Here is a 19,137-nt window from a genome sequence, read left to right as displayed (position 1 = left end):
GCCTCAGTTGGTGCACCGCCTTCCTGGTAGATAGTCGGTCGAAGCTCGCCTGTAGTTCCTTCCTCTTTTCCAGCTTCGCTGGGTCTCCATCTTCTGCATAACTCCTATCTACCTCCAATATCTCATCTATTACCCTCTGCTGCTCCAGCCTCTTCTCTTTGTCCACCCTGGCCTTAAATCACCTCCCCCCTCACCACCACCTTTAGAGCCTCCCAGACGACGGCCTTCGACACCTCACCCGTACAGCTGAAACCTACATATTCCTTAATTACCTTTTCAATTTTGTCACAGAACACTTGGTTCCCCAAAAGCCCCACATCCAGTTTCCACCCCGGCCTCTGCGCTACCCCCTTCTCCAGCACCAATCCACCCCAATGTGGAGCATGATCTGACATTGCAATTGCAGAGTACTTCCGACCCCTTAACCCCAGCAGCAAAAGCCTTTCCCACCACAAAAAGTCGATCTGAGATTATACCTTATGGACTGCCGAGAAAAACAAGTACTCCCGATCCCTCGGGGCAGGAAACCTCCAATTTCCACAATTAGCCCAGCCAACACCTTCACCCCCCCGCCCCGATGGGGACCAGCGATGCCGGCTGTGACCTGTCCAACCTGGCTCCTGCACCAAGTTCCGGTCCACCCCCCCCCCCCCACTATCAGTCGTGTGTGTCTCAAACACCTTCTTTGCAATCCCAATCATCCCAATTGGGACGTGCTACACTTAACAGCGCCACTAACCTCCCCTCCAGCGCCCCCTGCCACAATCACATATCTACTCCCCTCATCTGCTACCACCTTCTCTATCTGGAACCGCACCCTTTTGCTGACCAACCACCGCTACCCCCTCGAGCCCTTCCGTCAAGCCCAGAGTGAAACACCTGGCTACCCAGTCCTTTTTAAGTCTCACCTGGTCCTTCACCCTCAAGTGAGTTTCCTGCAGCATTGCTACATCGGCTTTCAAACTTTTAAGATGTGCAAGCACCCTTGACCGCTTGACCGGACCTCCTAACCCCCTCACGTTCCACGTGACTATCCTAACTGGGGGTACGCTCAACTCCCCCCAACCCTTCTTATCCACCATCATCATACCACAGGGCCCTGCCCCATGAGCCTGAGCGCCCTATCCATTATTAACATCGAACCCCTTCCCCCCTCCCAAACTCCCTCCCCCATTTCCTCTCGAAAAAACATCTCCCAGCATCAATCCCTTCCCCCCTGCCCGCCCCCTCGCTCGCCTGTACGGCCCATCGGAACCTGCCTAACCTGGCTCTAATGTCCGCAGCCCTCCTCTCACCTCACCTCCATTCACTAGCTGACTTTAGTTAGCTAGCACGGGTTGCTACCCCCGCCAAGATATACCGTCCCCTCCCACCCAGTCCCAAGAGAAAGAAAAAACAACAATCATAGAACATAGAGCAATTAACAGCGCAGTACGGGCCCTTCGGCGCTCGATGGTTGCGCCCGACCTGTGAAACCATCTGAAGCCTATCTGACCTACAACTATTCCATTTTCATCCACATGTCTATCCAGTGACACTAAACTGCCCTTAAATTTGGCGAGGTCTACTACTGTTGCAGCAGGGCGTTCCACACCCCTACTCCTCTCTGAGTAAAGAAACTGCCTCTGACATCTGTCCTATATCTACTACCCTCAATTAAAGCTATGTCCCCCTCGTGTTGGTCATCACCATCCGAGTGAAGAGACTCTCACTGTCCACCCTATCTAACCCTCTGACTATCTTATATGTCTCTATTAAGTCACCTCTCAGCCTTCTCCTCTCTAACGAAAACAACTTCAAGTCCCTGAGCCTTTCCTCGTAAGACCTTCCCTCCATACCAGGCAACATCCTAGTAAATCTCCTCTGAACCCTTTCCAAAGCTTCCACATCCTTCCTATAATGTGGTGACCAGAACTGCACGCAGTACTCCAGGAGCAGCCGCACCAGAGTTATGTACAGCTGCAGTATGACCTTGTGGCTCCGAAACTCAATCCCCCTACTGATAAAGGCTAGCACACCATATGCCTTCTTAACAGCCCTATTAACCTGGGTGGCAACTTTCAGGGATTTATCTACCTGGATGCCGAGATCTCTCTGTTCATCTACACTACCAAGAATCTTGCCATTAGCCCAGTACTCTGCATTCCTGTTACTCCTTCCAAAGTGAACCAGCTCACACTTTTCCGCATTAAACTCCATCTGCCACCTCTGAGCCCAGCTCTGCAGCTTAGCTATGTCCCTCTGTAACCTATAACATCCTTCAGCACTATCCACAACTCCACCAACCTTCGTGTCATCTGCAAATTTACTAACCCATCCTTCTACACCTTCTTCCAGGTCATTTATAAAAATGACAAACAGCAGTGGCCCCAAAACAGATCCTTGCGGTACACCACTAGTAACTGAACTCCAGGATGAACATTTGCCATCAACCACCACCCTCTGTCTTCTTTCAGCTAGCCAATTACTGATCCAAACCGCTAAATCACCTTCAATCCCATACTTCCTTATTTTCTGCAATAGCCTACCGTGTGGAACCTTATCAAATGCCTTACTGAAATCCATATACACCACATCAACCGCTTTACCCTCATCCACCTGTTTGGTCACCTTCTCAAAAAACTCAATAAGGTTTGTGAGGCATGACCTACCCTTCACAAAACCGTGTTGACTATCACTAATCAACTTGTTCTTTTCAAGATGATTATAAACCCTATCTCTTATAACCTTTTCCAACATTTTACCCACAACCGAAGTAAGGCTCACAGGTCTATAATTACCAGGGTTGTCTCTACTCCCCAGGTGGGTAGAGACAAGGGGACAACATTTGCTATCCTCCAGTCTTCCGGCACTATTCCTGTCGACAAAGACGACATAAAGATCAAGGACAAAGGCTCTGCAATCTCCTCCCTGGCTTCCCAGAGAATCCTAGGATAAATCCCATCTGGCCCAGGGGACTTATCTATTTTTACACTTTCCAAAATTGCTAACACCTCCTCCTTGTGAACCTCAATTTCATCTAGCCTGGTCGACTGAACCTGAATATTCTCCTCGACAACATTGTCTTTCTCCAGTGTAAACACTGATGAAAAATATCCATTTAACGCTTCCCCTATCTCCTCTGATTCCACACACAACTTTCCACTACTATCCTTGATTGGCCCTAATCTTACTCTAGTCATTCTTTTGTTCCTGATATACCTATAGAAAGCCTTAGGGTTTTCCTTGATCCTATCCGCTAACGACTTTTCGTGTCCTCTCCTCGCTCTTCTTAACTCTCCCTTTAGGTCCTTCCTGGCTAATTTGTAACTCTCAATTGCCCTAACTGAGCCTTCATGTCTCATCCTAACATAAGCCGCCTTCTTCCTCTTGACAAGTGCTTCAACTTCCTTAGTAAACCACGGTTCCCTTGCTCGACAACTTCCTCCCTGCCTGACAGGTACATACTTATCAAGGACACGCTGTTCCTTGAAAAAGCTCCACATTTCGATTGTATCCATCCCCTGCAGTTTCCTTCTCCATCCTATACATCCTAAACCTTGCCGAATAGCATCATAATTGCCTTTCCCCAGCTATAATTCTTGCCTTGCGGTATATACCTATCCCTGCCCATTGCTAAAGTAAACACAACTGAATTGTGATCACTATCACCAAAGTGCTCACCTACATCTAAATCTAACACCTGGCCGGGTTCATTACCCAGTACCAAATCCAATGTGGCCTCGCCCCTTGTTGGCCTGTCTACATACTGTGTCAGAAAACCCTCCTGCACACACTGCACAAAAACTGACCCATCTATAGTACTCGAACTATAGTATTTCCAGTCAATATTTGGAAAGTTAAAGTCCCCCATAACAACTATCCTGTTATTCTCGCTCCTGTCGAGAATCATCTTTGCAATCCTTTCCTCTACATCTCTGGAACTATTCGGAGGTCTATAGACAACTCCCAACAGGGTGACCTCCCCTCTCCTGTTCCTAACCTCGGCCCATACTACCTCAGTAGACGAGTCCTCAAACGTCCTTTCAATCAAACCCATACAATTTACTAAACTAAGACATAACCGTCGCAAAACAGAATGCCAATCAACCCAACCAATCACTTGAACTCTGTACCAATGTGAAGAGAAGTAAATTAAAATACACGTCAGTAAAAAGAAAGTTATGACATTTATACATTTTCCAGCTCCCCAATCACAGTCCATAGTCTCTCTTCCAGCTCCACTCGTCACGTCTGTCCCAAGCCTTCTGCCCTCACGAATGCCTGAACTGCCGCCGCTGTATTGAAATAAAAATCTTTGGCACCATACGTCACCCTCGGCTTTGCCGGGTATACCATACTAAGTCGCACTGCCTTCTTGTACAGTGCCGCCTTCACTTGCCCGAATGACGCTCGTCTTTTTGCCAGCTCCACAGTCAAGTCCTGATAGATCCGAACTCCGGCACCATCCAACTTTGCTCGGAGCCCTCTGTTGACCTCCACCACCCTCCGCAGCTCATCCCCCATCGAGGTGAGCTGGACCGTGTGCTGCGACATGGCTTCCTCCACTTCCTTTATCTTTTCGCCCTGCTCTCTCACCTAGCCGATATCTTTGCCACAGCCACCTCCACCAAAGATTTCAATGCAACCGCCGTCTCCTTCCTCTCCTTCCTCAAAGCCTCGCAAACTGCATTTCCAGCTCCACCGCCATCACCTCGGTCATCTTTTCCACCGTAAGTAGTGCGGCCCCACCATGCGGTCCGGCATCTGCTTTTGCTGGCCTTCTCATTCAACGGCGAACCCGGGTTTTCTTCCCTCTTCTGAGCTGCTTTTCGCATCCTCTGCCGACTTATTATTTTTTCTTTCTTTCTTCAATCCGAAAATAAATAAATAATTATTTTCAACAAATTTTTCCAAAAATTCCAAAATCAATTAAAAAAAAACCTCTTCCCCCGGGACCGGACTTCAAACTCCTCAAAGACCCATTTTCAGTGGGAGCCACCCATTTTGCTCTACTCCCCCTCTACATTGTGTTCTGGACTCAGGCCTGCCATCTCGATTGCCTCGCCTCGTGTCAATCTCCGCCCACACATCCGACCTCTGGATCGATGCCTCCCGCTCCAGCCGCTGGAGAGTCCCGCGGGGCTCCTCACCGGCTCCAAACCGGACCGACCCGACACCCATCCCTGAGGCCCCAAAGGCCGAAGAAACCCGGGAAGAAAGAACCACGGGGAAACCCCCAAAAAAGTCTGAAATATCTCGGACCGGCGGGAGCCTCTTATCGACGCAGCCACTCCGCTCGCGAGCGCCACCGGAAGTCCGGCCGTCGGTAAAATTAAATGAGTTGAAAATCTGGATGGCTTGGTCCCCCGCAGTTAATAAGGGCAGCACGAATTTTCTGGCATCGTACGCATCCTCAAGGCCTGAGGCCTCAATATAGAGAAGGAACCTTTGCTTGAAGACGTGCCAGTTGGTGCCGAGATTGCCGGAGAACCGTAGCTGTGGAGGGGCCTGGATCTTCTCCATGCCGCTGGTCGTCACGGAATCACTCGAGGTAAACCACTTGGAGATAGTAGACTACTGGTACCATGTTGTGTTATTCACCCTGGGGCAACACAGACTGCAACTGGATGCAGTTATACTTGAAAGTAGACTCCAAACTGTGATGTTAGTTCAATACTTTATTGAACTAGCTAAGCAGTGCACACAATTCGCTGTGGGTTTGACACTCTACTAATCTAAGCGTGCTTACTATAACTAGCTACACCAGACTAGCTCTGAGCCACGTGTAGAAGGTGCTAACTGATATGTACACCCTGACTATCACTACAGTTGTCACCAGTGGAAAGAGGCAGAGTGTTGATGCTCGTCGTGTTTTTATACTGGGAGACCACCTTCTAGTGTTCTGCCTGGTGATTGGTTGTGTTCTGCCCTGTGTGTTGATTGGCTGTACTGGGTGTCTGGCCACTGCTGTCTGTATCTCATTATGTGAATGAGTGCATATCATGACAGAGGGGTTATTGGGTTACAGGGATAGGGTGGAAGTGAGGGCTTAAATGGGTTGGTGCAGACTCGATGGGCCGAATGGCCTCCTCCTGCACTGTATGTTCTATGTTTCTGTCTGTCTCGCTCTCTCTCTCTCTTGTTAATGTACCCGCCCCTCTATCTCTCTCTCGTTAATTGTCCTCTCTTTTTTCTCTTGTTAATATTCTTGTCTCTCTCTCTTTCTGCCTCTCCCTCTCTCGTTAATGTTCCTGTCCCTCTCTCTCTTGTTAATGTTCCTGTCTTTCTCTCGTTAATGTTTGTTTTTCTCTCTTGTTAATTGTCCTTTCTTTCTCTCTAAATATTCTTGTTTTTCTCTTTCTGTCTCTGCATCTCTCTCATTAATGTTTCTGTCTATCTCGCTCTATCTCTCTCGTTAATATTCCTTCCTCTCTTTATCTCTCTTGTTAATTTTCCTCCCTCTCTCTCGTTAATATTCTTGTCTCTCTCTTTCTTTCTGCCTCGCCCTCTCTCTCTCATTAATGTTCCTGTCCCTCTCTCTCTTGTTAATGTTCCTGTCTTTCGTTAATGTTTCTGTTTTTCTCTCTTGCTAATTGTCCTCTCTCTTTCTGCCTCTCCATCTCTCTCATTAATGTTTCTCTCTCTCATTAATGTTCCTGTCTCTCTCTATCTTTCTCTTTCTGTCGTTAATTGTCCTCTCTCTTAATATTCTTGTCTCTCTCTCTCTCGTTAATTTTCCTATCCCTCTCTCTCTCATTAATGTTCCTGTCTCTCTCTCTCGTTAATGGCCTCTCTCTTTCTCCCTCTCTTGTCAATGTTCCTGTCTCTCTCTCTCGTTAATGGCCTCTCTCTTTCTCCCTCTCTTGTCAATGTTCCTGTCTCTCTCTCTCGTTAATGGTCCTCTCTCTTTCTCCCTCTCTTGTCAATGTTCCTGTCTCTCTCTCTCGTTAATGGTCCTCTCTCTTTCTCCCTCTCTGTCAATGTTCCCTGTCTCTCTCTCTCGTTAATGGTCCTCTCTCTTTCTCCCTCTCTTGTCAATGTTCCTGTCTCTCTCTCTCGTTAATGGTCCTCTCTCTTTCTCCCTCTCTTGTCAATGTTCCTGTCTCTCTCTCTCATTAATGGTCCTCTCTCTTTCTCCCTCTCTTGTCAATGTTCCTGTCTCTCTCTCTCATTAATGGTCCTCTCTCTTTCTCCCTCTCTTGTCAATGTTCCTGTCTCTCTCTCTCGTTAATGGTCCTCTCTCTTTCTCCCTCTCTTGTTAATGTTCCTGTCTCTCTCTCTCGTTAATGGTCCTCTCTCTTTCTCTCTCTCTCGTTAATGTTCCTGTTTCTTGCTCTGTCTATCTCTGTCTCCTGAATGTTCCTGTCCCTCTCTCTCTTGTTAATGTTGCTGACGTTCCGTTGATAATGTTCCTGTTTTTCTCTCGTTAATTTTCCTCTCTCTTTCTCTCAATATTCTTACGTCTCTCTCTCTTTTTGCCTCTCTCTCTCTCGTTATTGTTCGTCTCTCTCGTTAATGTTCCTGTTTTTCTCTCTCTCAATGTTTGTCTCTCTCTTTCTTGTTAATCTTTCTCTCTCTCCCCCATTTATATTCCCATCTCTCTCTCTTTCTTTTTCTCTCTCTCTCTCCCTCCCATTAATGCTCCTGTCTCTCTCTCTCTCCCCCTCCCATTAATGTTCCCGTCACTCCCTCCCTCTCTCTCTCTCTTGTTAATGTTCCTCTCTCTTTCTCCCCTTCTCTCTCTCACGTTAATGTTCCTGCCTCTGGCTCTCTCTCTCGATCTCATTAATGTTTCTGTCGCTCCCTCTCTTCTTAATGTTGCTGTCTCTCCCTCGTTAATATTCCTGTTTTTCTCTCTCTCGTTAATTGTCCTCTCTCTCTTAATATTCTTGTGTCTCTCTCTTTTTGCCTTTCCCTCTCGTTAATATTACTCTCTCTCTCTCTCTCTCTCTCTCTCTTGTTAATGGTCTTCTCTCCCTCCCTCTCTCTCGTTAATGTTCAGTGGATGGATGACAACATTTAGTCAAAGACCTTCAATGCGGTAAAAGGGTTACAACCTGCTGGTCATCCATTTGCTCCTTTTGAAGGGCACCTGCAAGTGAGATCTGAAGATGGTGGAAATTAACACTTGACAACTGGGGAACAGTTGGCCTTGACCTCTGCTGGCTGACTAGTTGCAAGGATGTTGGTAAAGGTCATCAGAAACGAAAACTCAGTTGACCAAGCAGAGGGCCTGGAGAAAACAGTCATGCCATGTACCTTATCAGCCAGGTGTCTTTCTCTGCAGTGAATGCAGCTGGGAATGTCATGCCAGAGTGGGAGACCTGAGCCACACCAGGTGGTGTTTAACACCACAGTGTAAACAATCACCTTCCAAGATTGAGTGCTGCCTCTGATCTCTGGGCATTTCCTCATACTCATAACAGTGGTTAGCACTGTTGCCTCACAGAGCCAGGGACCCAGATTCAATTCCAGCCTTGGGTGATTGTCTGTGTGGAGTTTGCACTTTCTCCCAGTGTCTGCGTGGGTTTCCTCCAGGTGCTCTGGTTTCCTCCCACAGTCCAAAGATGTGCCCCTTAGTGCGCAGGGATATTCAGGAAGGTTTTGGGATTATGGGTATAGGGCGGAGTGGATATGGGAAGAGTGCTCTTTTGAAGGATCAGTGCAGATTCTATGATTCTACAATTTGTTCAGAACCCTCTATTTCCGTCTACAGCCAGATAATTACCTAACTTCCAAAGGCCTTCACATAGGAAATATAACCCTTCCTTTCTCCCTTCACCTCACCTCTTTATAGACCTTCAGAACAAACACAGCCACTGGGACCTGTCATCTTATGAGCAGATGGCATTGGTCAACTATGGCTGCAAACAAGACACAAGCTTTGTGAGTTCCCACATCGGTCTATGGTATGATGAAAATCTCAGTCTGCTCCCTATTTACAGCTGTCCTTGCATTGCTTAAAATGACCATTCCCTGACATTTCAATTCTGCCGAGGTGATTGTTCTATAGTTTGTGATAAACTACATGAACTAAGTGACTGGGCTGCTCGTAGAATACTGCCATTGATGGAATTCTTGGCAGCCGTAGAACACAGAAATAGGGGACTGTTTCTTTCTCAATTCAGACTGGAAAGAATGGTTTAGCTGTCAGCAGATTAAAGTAACTTATCACAAGTAACAGCCCATGAACCTCAATTCTGTCAAAAAAAGCAATACATTCTAGATAGCCTTCATGTATATTGAAGCTAAAAACTTGTTTTGGCTGGTTTTCTGACAGTTTTGTGATGCACCTCAGTTTGAAGAATAATTCTGGACGCAATATATTGCCCCCTTGATATTTTGTCCTTGTATGTTCACCCATTAAATGGCATTAAAAGGCCACACTCTGATATTCCACACTTGCGTAATTGTTGATGCACTGTTTATTGTCTCTATGATAGACCCTCACCATGTTTTACTGTGTGGACGTTGGCACACTTTCTCATCAACACTATCAACTTGTCAGGCAACACCTACATTTCCACAGCTTTGATAGATGTCCCCTTCAAAGGCCTGCTTTAAGAATCTATTCTCTGTTATTTAATAATGTAGACTTTGAGGTGATTGTATGGACCGAGTCAGTTGGACACTGACTGCGTCTGTCTCAGTCTAGATAAGAAAGACTCCTTTGTGTTTTGGAAGTAAGATGTGGTCAGAGCCATCACCTTCCAACCTCAGTTCCTGCATGGTGACAGTCACTGAGTATAATAATAATAATAATAATTGCTTATTGTCACAAGTAGGCTTCAATGTATAGATATGATTCAGGGGCCTAAAGTGCTTATTTCATCTCCGTTTAGCGCTACCCAATCTTCCCACTTTACAAAGGTCTCTTAAAAGGTGGTATAAATTTACAATCCCAGCTTGCAGCCTGGGCTGAGTTCGAGTCTCAGTCACTCTCAGGCACTGACAGGAGAGTGGGTCATAGATTGTCATAGATTGTCATAGAATTTACAGTGCAGAAGGAGGCCATTCAGCCCATCGAGTCTGCACCTGCTCCTGGAAAGAGCACCCTACCCCAGGTCAACACCTCCACCCTATCCCCATAACTCAGTAACCCCACCCAACACTGAGGGCAATTTTGGACACTAAGGGCAATTTATCATGGCCAATCCACCTAACCTGCACCTCTTTGGACTGTGGGAGGAAACCGGAGCACCCGGAGGAAACCCACGCAGACACGGGGAGGATGTGCAGACTCCACACAGACAGTGACCCAAGCCGGAATCGAACCTGGGACCCTGGAGCTGTGAAGCGATTGTGCTATCCACAATGCTACCGTGCTGCCCGTAAGGAAGAGGCACATTCCGATTCTGTGCGACAGGCCCAGTACATTATTTAATAGGGGTCATTCGGAAGTGATTACAAAGAGAGCAGCACTCCCTTCGCACTTTACAGACTGCCAACATTGAATTTAAACATGAATGGAGGATTAACAGGCAGAAAAGAGAATAGCAATAAATGTTTCATTTATGGTTGTAATTATAGTGAAGTTCCACAAAGATCTATGCTGGGCCTCAGTGATTTATTATCTCCATCAATAACTGTAATGGATCACATGGTGTTACAACACCCTGGTCTAGTGCACGGCCTATTCCAGCCCCACAGATTCTGGAGGCCCAATATAAGTGAATTAGGCAAGGATCAAAATAATGGGGATTAAAAACAGCTTCAAAAACAGCTTCTTTCCCGCTGTAACCAGACTCCAAAACAACCCTCTTATGAACTGATCTGTTTACACATCTTCTCTACTGAGTAGTACTGCACTCCCGTATGCTTCACCCATGCCTGTGTAATAACATTGTGTATTTTATGTTTGTCCTATTATGTATTTTCTTTTCATGTACGGAATGATCTGTCAGAGCTGCTCGTAGAACAATACGTTTCACTGTACCTCGGTACACATCACGATAAACAAATCCAAATCTGAATGAGGAATGAGTATATTCGCTGCTTGCTGAGGTTGTGGTCTTTGTAGTCAACAATATCTCAGGACACAAAATGTTGAAATCCACCGGTTGGATAGGATTTCTAGCTCGTGCCTTCAATTAGAACCTGCAGGCTCTAGCATTTCCTCTGGGGGTCACTTTCATTTCACTGACCCCCATCTCTTTGGCTCTCTGTTTGGCTCACCTGATTGAGACAATCTTAGAATTCTCTGCTGGGAATTTAAAAAGCTTTTCCATCCATTATGCCTCTTGAACGCTTGTCTGTTTTTTCTGCAGATCAAGATAAACTGTAGTGAAGAGAAAGAGAAAAGAATCTTGTCTTCCAGACATCTAGAGATCTCAGGCGAGAGCTATCAGCACGTGCATTCCTCAGTGTTTCAGACAGAGGATAGGGTTTCACAGACCTGGCTATTGAGAATGACTGCAGCCTTTTAATCAGAGGTTAAACTTTCGCAGGCCTGATAGAGAGTGATATAACTCACCAACCTTAGCTGATAGAAAAAGTGAGTATTTTAAACTTGCTCCTTGCTGCTCTCCAAGTCCAATCAGAACTGAATTAAAATGGAGTATGTGCTTCTTCTTCCTAGAAACCTTTGAAGCACTCCATCAATCAATAACAACAACTGAACAAGTCCCGGAATGCCAGACGGGATGATTGGCTGCCAGCCATGTTCATCGAAATGACATCACTGGACTAGGCCACATAGCACACTGCACTGAGGGGAGTGCTATTGGGCCAGTCAAAATAGCACATTAGACTCGAGGTGTTTCAGTTTAAAACCAAAGTCTGCATAATTGTAGAATTATGCATAACAGAAGGTAAACGGTAACAAGGATCAGATAAGGCTTTAAAAAGGTTCCTTACATGATTTCCCCCTAAAAGAATGAAACATCAGGACATGAACGTTTCATAGAACATAGAACAGTACAGCACAGAACAGGCCCTTCGACCCTCGATGTTGTGCCGAGCAATGATCACCCTACTCAAACCCACGTATCCACCCTATACCTGTAACCCAACAACCCTTAACCTTACTTTTTAGGACACTACGGGCAATTTAGCATGGCCAATCCACCTAACCCGCACATCTTTGGACTGTGGGAGGAAACCGGAGCACCCGGAGGAAACCCACGCACACACGGGGAGGACGTGCAGACTCCGCACAGACAGTGACCCAGCCGGGAATCGAACCTGGGACCCTGGAGCTGTGAAGCATTTATGCTAACCACCATGCTGCCCCCGTTCATTATGGGGTATGCAAGACACACAAAACCCACACATACCGGCCTAAGCTAATCTCATTATATAGTCCCTTGTCAGTTTTGATATTAGTAAGGGTTTATCTCTTAAACGTATGACAATGTTCTTGTAATCACAATACCGTGTTCAGGAAATAAGTACAAATTTTACATCAAACAATTGCAATAATAACTCTGACAGAAAAAATCCTGCATTCTTGGTTCCAAATGTCCCTGTAAACACAAGTGGATAATGAGTTGGAAACATCCGAGGCATCCAGCACCGATTCATCCTCCCACATGGCCGATGATTTCCCAGACTCTCCTTGGCATCCCGTGGACCATGACAAGTTTTGCTTGTTTCTGCAACTTGTCCAACATGCATCGTTCCTCAGTCTCTAACTGAGCCAGTCTCTGTGGTTTCGGTCGAGAAGGATGTGGTTCAAAGGTTTGGAGGTCCACACCAGGGATAGTTAACAGAGTGCCCCCTGGTGCTTCCCTACAACTTGGTCTATGAGTCATATTGTCATGGAAGTTCACAGCATGGAATCAGGCCCTTTGGCCCAACTTGTTCATGCCGCCCAGTCTTTACCACAAAGCTAGTCCCAATTGCCCATATTTGGCCCGTATCCCTTCACATCCAGCTTTCCCATATAATTGTCAAAATGCTTTTCAAAAGACAAAATTGTACCCGCCTCTACTACTGTGTCTGGCAGCTCATTCCAGACACACCCCACCCTCTGTGTGAAACAATTACACCACTGGATCCTTTTGTATCTCTCACCTTAAACCTATGCCCTCTAGTTTTAGACTCCCCTACCTTTGGGAAAAGATGTTGACTACCTACCTTAATCTATACCTCTCATTATAAGATTACCCTATGCTCCAGGAAACAAAGTCTCAGTCTATCCAGCTTTTCTTTATAACTCAAACCATCAAGCCCCGGTTGCATCCTAGTAAATCTTTCTATAATAGGGTGACCAGAACTGTATACAGTCTATGCTCCTTTAGCACCTTCATTACCTGCCTCTTTCTGTCCTTCATGTACTACCATCAGGCTTTCCTGATTGTCTAAGTAATGTTTAATCAAATTTCGAGAATCTCCTTCAACTAAACTAGAGCAGGATTGTCAACACTGAGAAAAGTATTGAGTTCACTTTTAACCATTAGACTCTTTTCAACCCTTCCAGCTTGACATTTTCTCTTGGCTTTCACATGGCTACCTTCAGTAACAAGTACAGCTGAGGGGGTCAGTGCTCTCAGAGTGGTGGTCTTGAAAGGCCTTATTCCTTGTGTGACAACTTTTACCTCCTCATAGAGCTTCATAGACACCGCCCTTGCTATCTACTTTTGCTACCTTCAAAAGGATGTGGGTCAACCAGCTGGTCGCTTGGTGTCACTTCACAGCCCTTACTGTCCTCGTCCTGACTAATTGATGCTGTTCTGTCAGGAATACTGACCTTCAATGCAAGCCTAATCTGGGAACTTCTTTCACCTGAAGGGAATGGCAAGAGGCTGCAACAAATTATTTTTAGACAAGTACCAATTCACCTACTTCTTCCGGGTGCCCAACTCCTTCACAAGCTTTGAAAGCGTTCTTGCCAAATGTCCAAATTCAATTGGTGACTAGTCTACTCGGGAAAACCTTTATCATCACATCATCATCAGACCCGAAATCAGAGTCAAGGCTCCCGTCTGACGTCCTCCCTGCCATCAGTCGTGCAACAACTATTTACTATTAATTCATAATCAGAACCGAAATCAAAGTCGAGACCCATCGTCTAACTCCTTCATCCTCATGGTCACTTTGGTCTGAAACTGCCCAGGATCTGGTACACTATCACTGCCATTTGACATGTGATCAACAGCTGTTAACATCTCTCTCAAAATCCTCTACTGCCCAATGGATTTTCCTAGCTCTACTGTCGGCACTTCAGGTGCTAACTGCAGTACTTCCTTCTGACTCTCTATATCCATGGATGAAGGTACAACCTTCACTCCCACTAAATAATTCCCTTAAAGTAAGTCTACTCCTTCCACTGACTACTCCAACGACTCCTGGACCGGACTCCAAATCACACTCCAACTGCACTTTATACAAGGGAACTGGGAGACAACCTCCACCCATCCCATTCACAAATACCTCTGCTTTCACTGAGCTCGCTGGAGCAAAAACCAAATCCTTCTTCAGCACAAGAGTTTGAGTAGCCCCTGTGTCTCTTAAAATTGTTTTGGATTTGGCTACTTCTGTCAAGGAAAATTTGCTGACTTTCCCCTTGGGCAAATCTTTCATCTACCTCATTCCTCACACCTGCTCCCACAGCAGTATTCACTCAGGTCTCCTAAGTCCAGTTGATGCTACCGTCTGCACCATAGCATTCTCCACTTTCGCTCCCTTTTCAGAATCCTCCCTGTGAACCCTTACAAATCCTATGGGCCTCCCTTGCAACTTCCAACAGGCTGAACAAATGTGTCCCACCTTATTATAATGGAACACCTAGGCTTACAAGTCCCACTTCCACCCCCAGTACCTTGCTTTCTAGTCTGAGAGATCTCGGAGCCTTCCCAGCTATCTATTCACTGCCTTCCTCTCACTCTCCCACTTCATATCATACTAATGAAGCTGGACAGGATAGTAATCCCACAGAGCATGCGAGAGCTGGTCCTCGGCCAAATCCACGAGGGTCACCTGGGGGTCGAAAAGTGTCGCCGTCGAGCCCGAGAGGCCAAGCATCAGCCAAGATATCGCCAACACGGTCCTCAATTGCCCAACGTATCAAAGGTATCCAGCCGGCTCAGCCCAAAGAGACTCTACAGCCGCATGAACTGGTGTCCTCCCCATGGTCCAAAGTTGGTGTTGACCTCTTTCATGCAAAGGGCCGAGACTATGTCCTCCTAGTGGACTACTTTTCCAACAACCCCGAGGTGGTCAGACTGACTGACCTCACATCAGCAACATTAATCAAGGCATGCATGGAGACTTTTGCCCATCATAGCATTCCACTTACAGTTATGACTGATAATAGCCCTTGCTTCTTCAGCCAGGAGTGGACGGATTTTGCCCGGCTGTACAATTTTAGGAACGTCACTTCAAGCCCCCACTACCCGCAGTCGAATGGGAAGGCCGAAAAGGGGGCCCACATCGTTAAAAGACTGTTATGCAAAGCTGCTGACTCGGGTTCGGATTTCAACATGGCGATGTTAGCCTACAGGGCGACTCCTTTGTCCGGTGGCCTGTCCCCAGCACAGCTCCTAATGAACTGCGGACGACAGTGCCGGCTATCCACATTCCAGACCTTGACAATTTTCCGGTCCTGCAGAGGATGCAACAGTCTCAGGCCCAATGCAAGTTGGCGTATGACGCTCACGCCACAGATCTCCCTGCTCTGGTCCCTGCTGACCGAGTTCTTGTTCAGCAACCTGACGGTGGCTGGTCTGCCACAACTGTGGTAGTTAAGCAAGTGGCCCTGAGATCGTTCCTCGTTCGCTTGCATGATGGCTCCTTTCTTCGGTGTAATAGGCGGGCACTGCGGCTACTTCCACGCCCGCCACCTGGCCATGATGTCCCGCCTCGCATGCTGGTTCCTCAGGACGCGCCCTTCCACGAGGCCACCGATCTGCCAGTTATTCTACCGACCTCTACATTGGAGGCAGTTCCGCCAGTTCATGTGCAGGCGGCCCCTGACCCACCCTTGAGGCGGTCAACCAGAATTCGTCACCCGCCACAGAGACTGAATTTATAGACTGAATGGTGCATTACCTTGTGATCCGTTTACATATCTGCACATATTGTTTTTTCCTAATTTGTTATCTGCCCTCTATCTGCATTAGACACCTTCCCAAGTAAATACATTTACATACTGTGTATATAGTCAGGCTCCGGTACACACACACTCATATTTATTGACCTGCACAAATTTGTTTTGAGAAAAAAAAGTGGGGGAGGTGTCATAATATACACACAGGTATATGATGGTGCACAGACAGGCAGTGATTGACACACAGGATGACCAGTGAACACAGAATACAGTAGCCAATCACCAGACAGGACACGACCACTATAAAGCCTGAGGGCACTGGTTTTCCCGCTCTGTCGGGATCCAGCCTCTGAGACAGTCAGAGCTCGTGAGCAACTAGAACAAACACCATGTGGTGGTAAGATAGTTTGGTCAGGTTAGCCTCAGGTCTCCAGTCAAGTCAGCACAGTGTCAACCCACAGTTAAAGTATGTATGATAGTTAAGAGATCAATAAAATTGAGTTGCATTTCTTCAAGTGTTGGAAGCCTGTCTCTCTCACCACTGCAGTAAACGCAGTCCTCGCAGACCCAGCTCTGATCCCCAACACATCAGAGGGGACATGAGAAGTCTTTGGCAGGTACGATCAAGGATAACCCTAAAGCTTTCTATAGGTATGTCAGGAATAAAAGAATGACTAGGGTAAGAGTAGGGCCAGTCAAGGACAGTAGTGGGAAGTTGTGCGTGAAGTCCGAGGAGAGAGGAGAGATGCAAAATGAATATTTTTCGTCAGTATTCATGCAGGAAAAAGACAATGTTGTCGAGGAGAATACTGAGATACAGGCTACTAGACTAGAAGGACTTGAAATTCATAAGGAGGAGGTGTTAGCAATTCTGGAAAGTGTGAAAATAGATAGGTCCCCTGGGCTGGATGGGATTTATCCTAGGATTCTCTGGGAAGCTAGGGAGGAGTTGCTTAGCCTTTGGCTTTGATCTTTATTGTTGTCATTGTCTAAAGGAATAGTGCCAGAAGACCAGAAGACAACCCCAGTAACTATAGACCAGTGAGCCTTACTTCAGTTGTGGCAAAGTCTTAGAAAGGTTTATAAGAGATAGGATTCATAATCATCTAGAAAGGAATAATTTGATTAGGGATAGTCAACACGGTTTTGTGAAGGGTAGGTCGTGCCTCACAAACCTTATTGAGTTCTTTGAGAAGGTGACCAAACAGGTGGACGAGGGTAAAGCAGTTGATGTGGTGTATATGGATTTCAGTAAAGCGTTTGATAAGGTTCCCCACGGTAGGCTATTGCAGAAAATACGGAGGCATGGGATACAAGGTGATTTAGAAGCTTGGATCAGAAATTGGCTCTGCTGTAAGACAGAGAGTGGTGGTTGATGGGAATGTTCAGCCTGGAGTTCAGTTACTTGTGGTGTGCCTCAAGGATCTGTTTTGGGGCCACTGCTGTTTGTCATTTTATAAATGACCTGGAGGAGGGCGTAGAAGGATGGGGTGAGTAAATTTGCAGATGACACTAAAGTCGGTGGAGTTGTGGACAGTGCGGAAGGATGTTTCAGGTTACAGAGGGACATAGATAAGCTGCAGAGCTGGGCTGAGAGGTGGCAAATGGGAGTTTAATGCAGAAAAGTGTGAGGTGAATTCATTTTTGGAAGGAGTAACAGGAAGACGGGTACTGTGCTAATGGTAAAATTCTCGGTAGTGTGGACGAGCCAGAGAGATCTCGGTGTCCATGTCCATAGATCCCTGAAAGTTGCCACCCAGGTTGAGAGGGTTGTTAAGAAGGCGTACGGTGTGTTAGCTTTTATTGGTAGAGGACATTGAGTTTCAGAGCCATGAGGTCATGTTGCAGTTGTACAAAACTCTGGTGCGGCCGTATTTGGAGTATTGTGTGCAGTTCTGGTCGCCACATTATAGGAAGGATGTGGAAGCATTGGAAAGGGTACAGAGGAGATTTACCAGGATGCTGCCTGGTATGGAGGGAAGATCTAATGAGGAAAGGCTGAAGGACTTGAGGCTGTTTTCGTTAGAGAGAAGAAGGTTAAGATGGGACTTAATTGAGGCATACAAGATGATCAGAGTATTAGATAGGGTGGACAGTGAGAGCCTTTTTCCTCGGATGGTGATGTCTAGCACGAGGGGACATAGCTTTAAATTGAGGGGAGATAGCTATAGGACAGATGTCAGAGGTAGGTTCTTTACTCAGAGTAGTAAGGGCGTGGAATGCTCTGCCTGCAACAGTAGTGGGACCTCACCAACACTAAACGCATTCAAATGGTCATTGGATAGGCATAGGGACGATAAGGGAATAGTGTAGAGGGACGTAAGAAGGCTTTCACAGGACGGTGCAAACATCGTGGGCCGAAGGGCCTGTACTGCGCTGGACGTTCTATGTTCTATATCCACTTTCTCGGTTTGTTAGAACTGTTATCTCCCTCCCTCTCAACTGCCTTATACCGTTCAAGTAAATCACTTTCTATGATTCCTCTAGGGCTTCCTGGTTTTGAGTCCTTGGTTAATACCTTCGGCATTAGATGATCATTTGAATAGAAAACACTGCGCAAGGGTAGGGGAAAAAGATGTTTGTTTGGGGAGCCTTCTGCACCGTAACAATTGTGATTCTGTGACATAAAACACACTGCAGATTCTTCAGTGACAGTATTTATTTTCCCTCTAACCGCATGTGTGGGAGTTGAGCCAATGTTCCAGTAATGGGCTGAGAGGGTTTAGTGGTACTGCAACATTCTGTACATGACTGAGAGTCAGGAGTCACGATGCTCCATCTGGGATCTACTCCCTTCAAACCGTACGCCCAGAACTCAGTTCCTGCTTTAATACAACACATTGTTGACAAGTTTGAAAAACAATACATCATCGTACGGGTGCAAAAGGAAATAATTTACTGGCGTAAATGCAGCTTGTGTCTGGTTTTATACATTGCAAAATGAAATAGCTGCCTGCTGAAGTAATGATGCAATTAATAGGCTAATTTATTTAATAATAATATTAAACACTATTCCCTCTCCTTACACAAGTGTCCCACTTTTCAGTATATGTACATCAGTAATTTGATTGTAATATGTTAAAGGAGAAACCCTTAAATGTCAGCAAGTTTATTCTTACCAGCTCAGAATGTCACGAGGCTATGGGTTTCAGTCTCACTGCAGAGAC

The 19,137-nt window shown here is 46.3% G+C and overlaps 1 protein-coding gene across 2 annotated transcripts in view; it reads left to right on the top strand.

Moving 5' to 3' along the window:
- The window catches only part of LOC119971539 (coiled-coil domain-containing protein 102A-like), a 185,107-nt gene extending 173,186 nt beyond the window's left edge, over nucleotides 1–11,921 (top strand). The window contains exons 7-8 of one of the 2 annotated variants that reach the window (XR_005461867.1): nucleotides 11,250–11,476; nucleotides 11,561–11,919. Coding sequence is in view for 1 of the 2 variants with exons in the window: in XM_038807195.1 (XP_038663123.1) it covers nucleotides 11,250–11,408 (159 nt within the window). In the remaining variant the exon portion in view is untranslated. Of the gene's footprint in view, nucleotides 1–11,249 lie in introns of both variants that reach the window. The other variant, XM_038807195.1, reaches the window with a different exon arrangement.
- The last annotated feature ends 7,216 nt before the right edge of the window (nucleotides 11,922–19,137 follow it).

Source organism: Scyliorhinus canicula, chromosome 9 (genome assembly GCF_902713615.1).
Source record: "Scyliorhinus canicula chromosome 9, sScyCan1.1, whole genome shotgun sequence".
Taxonomy (NCBI): domain Eukaryota; kingdom Metazoa; phylum Chordata; class Chondrichthyes; order Carcharhiniformes; family Scyliorhinidae; genus Scyliorhinus; species Scyliorhinus canicula.
This window is presented reverse-complemented; position numbering and strand designations above follow the sequence as displayed.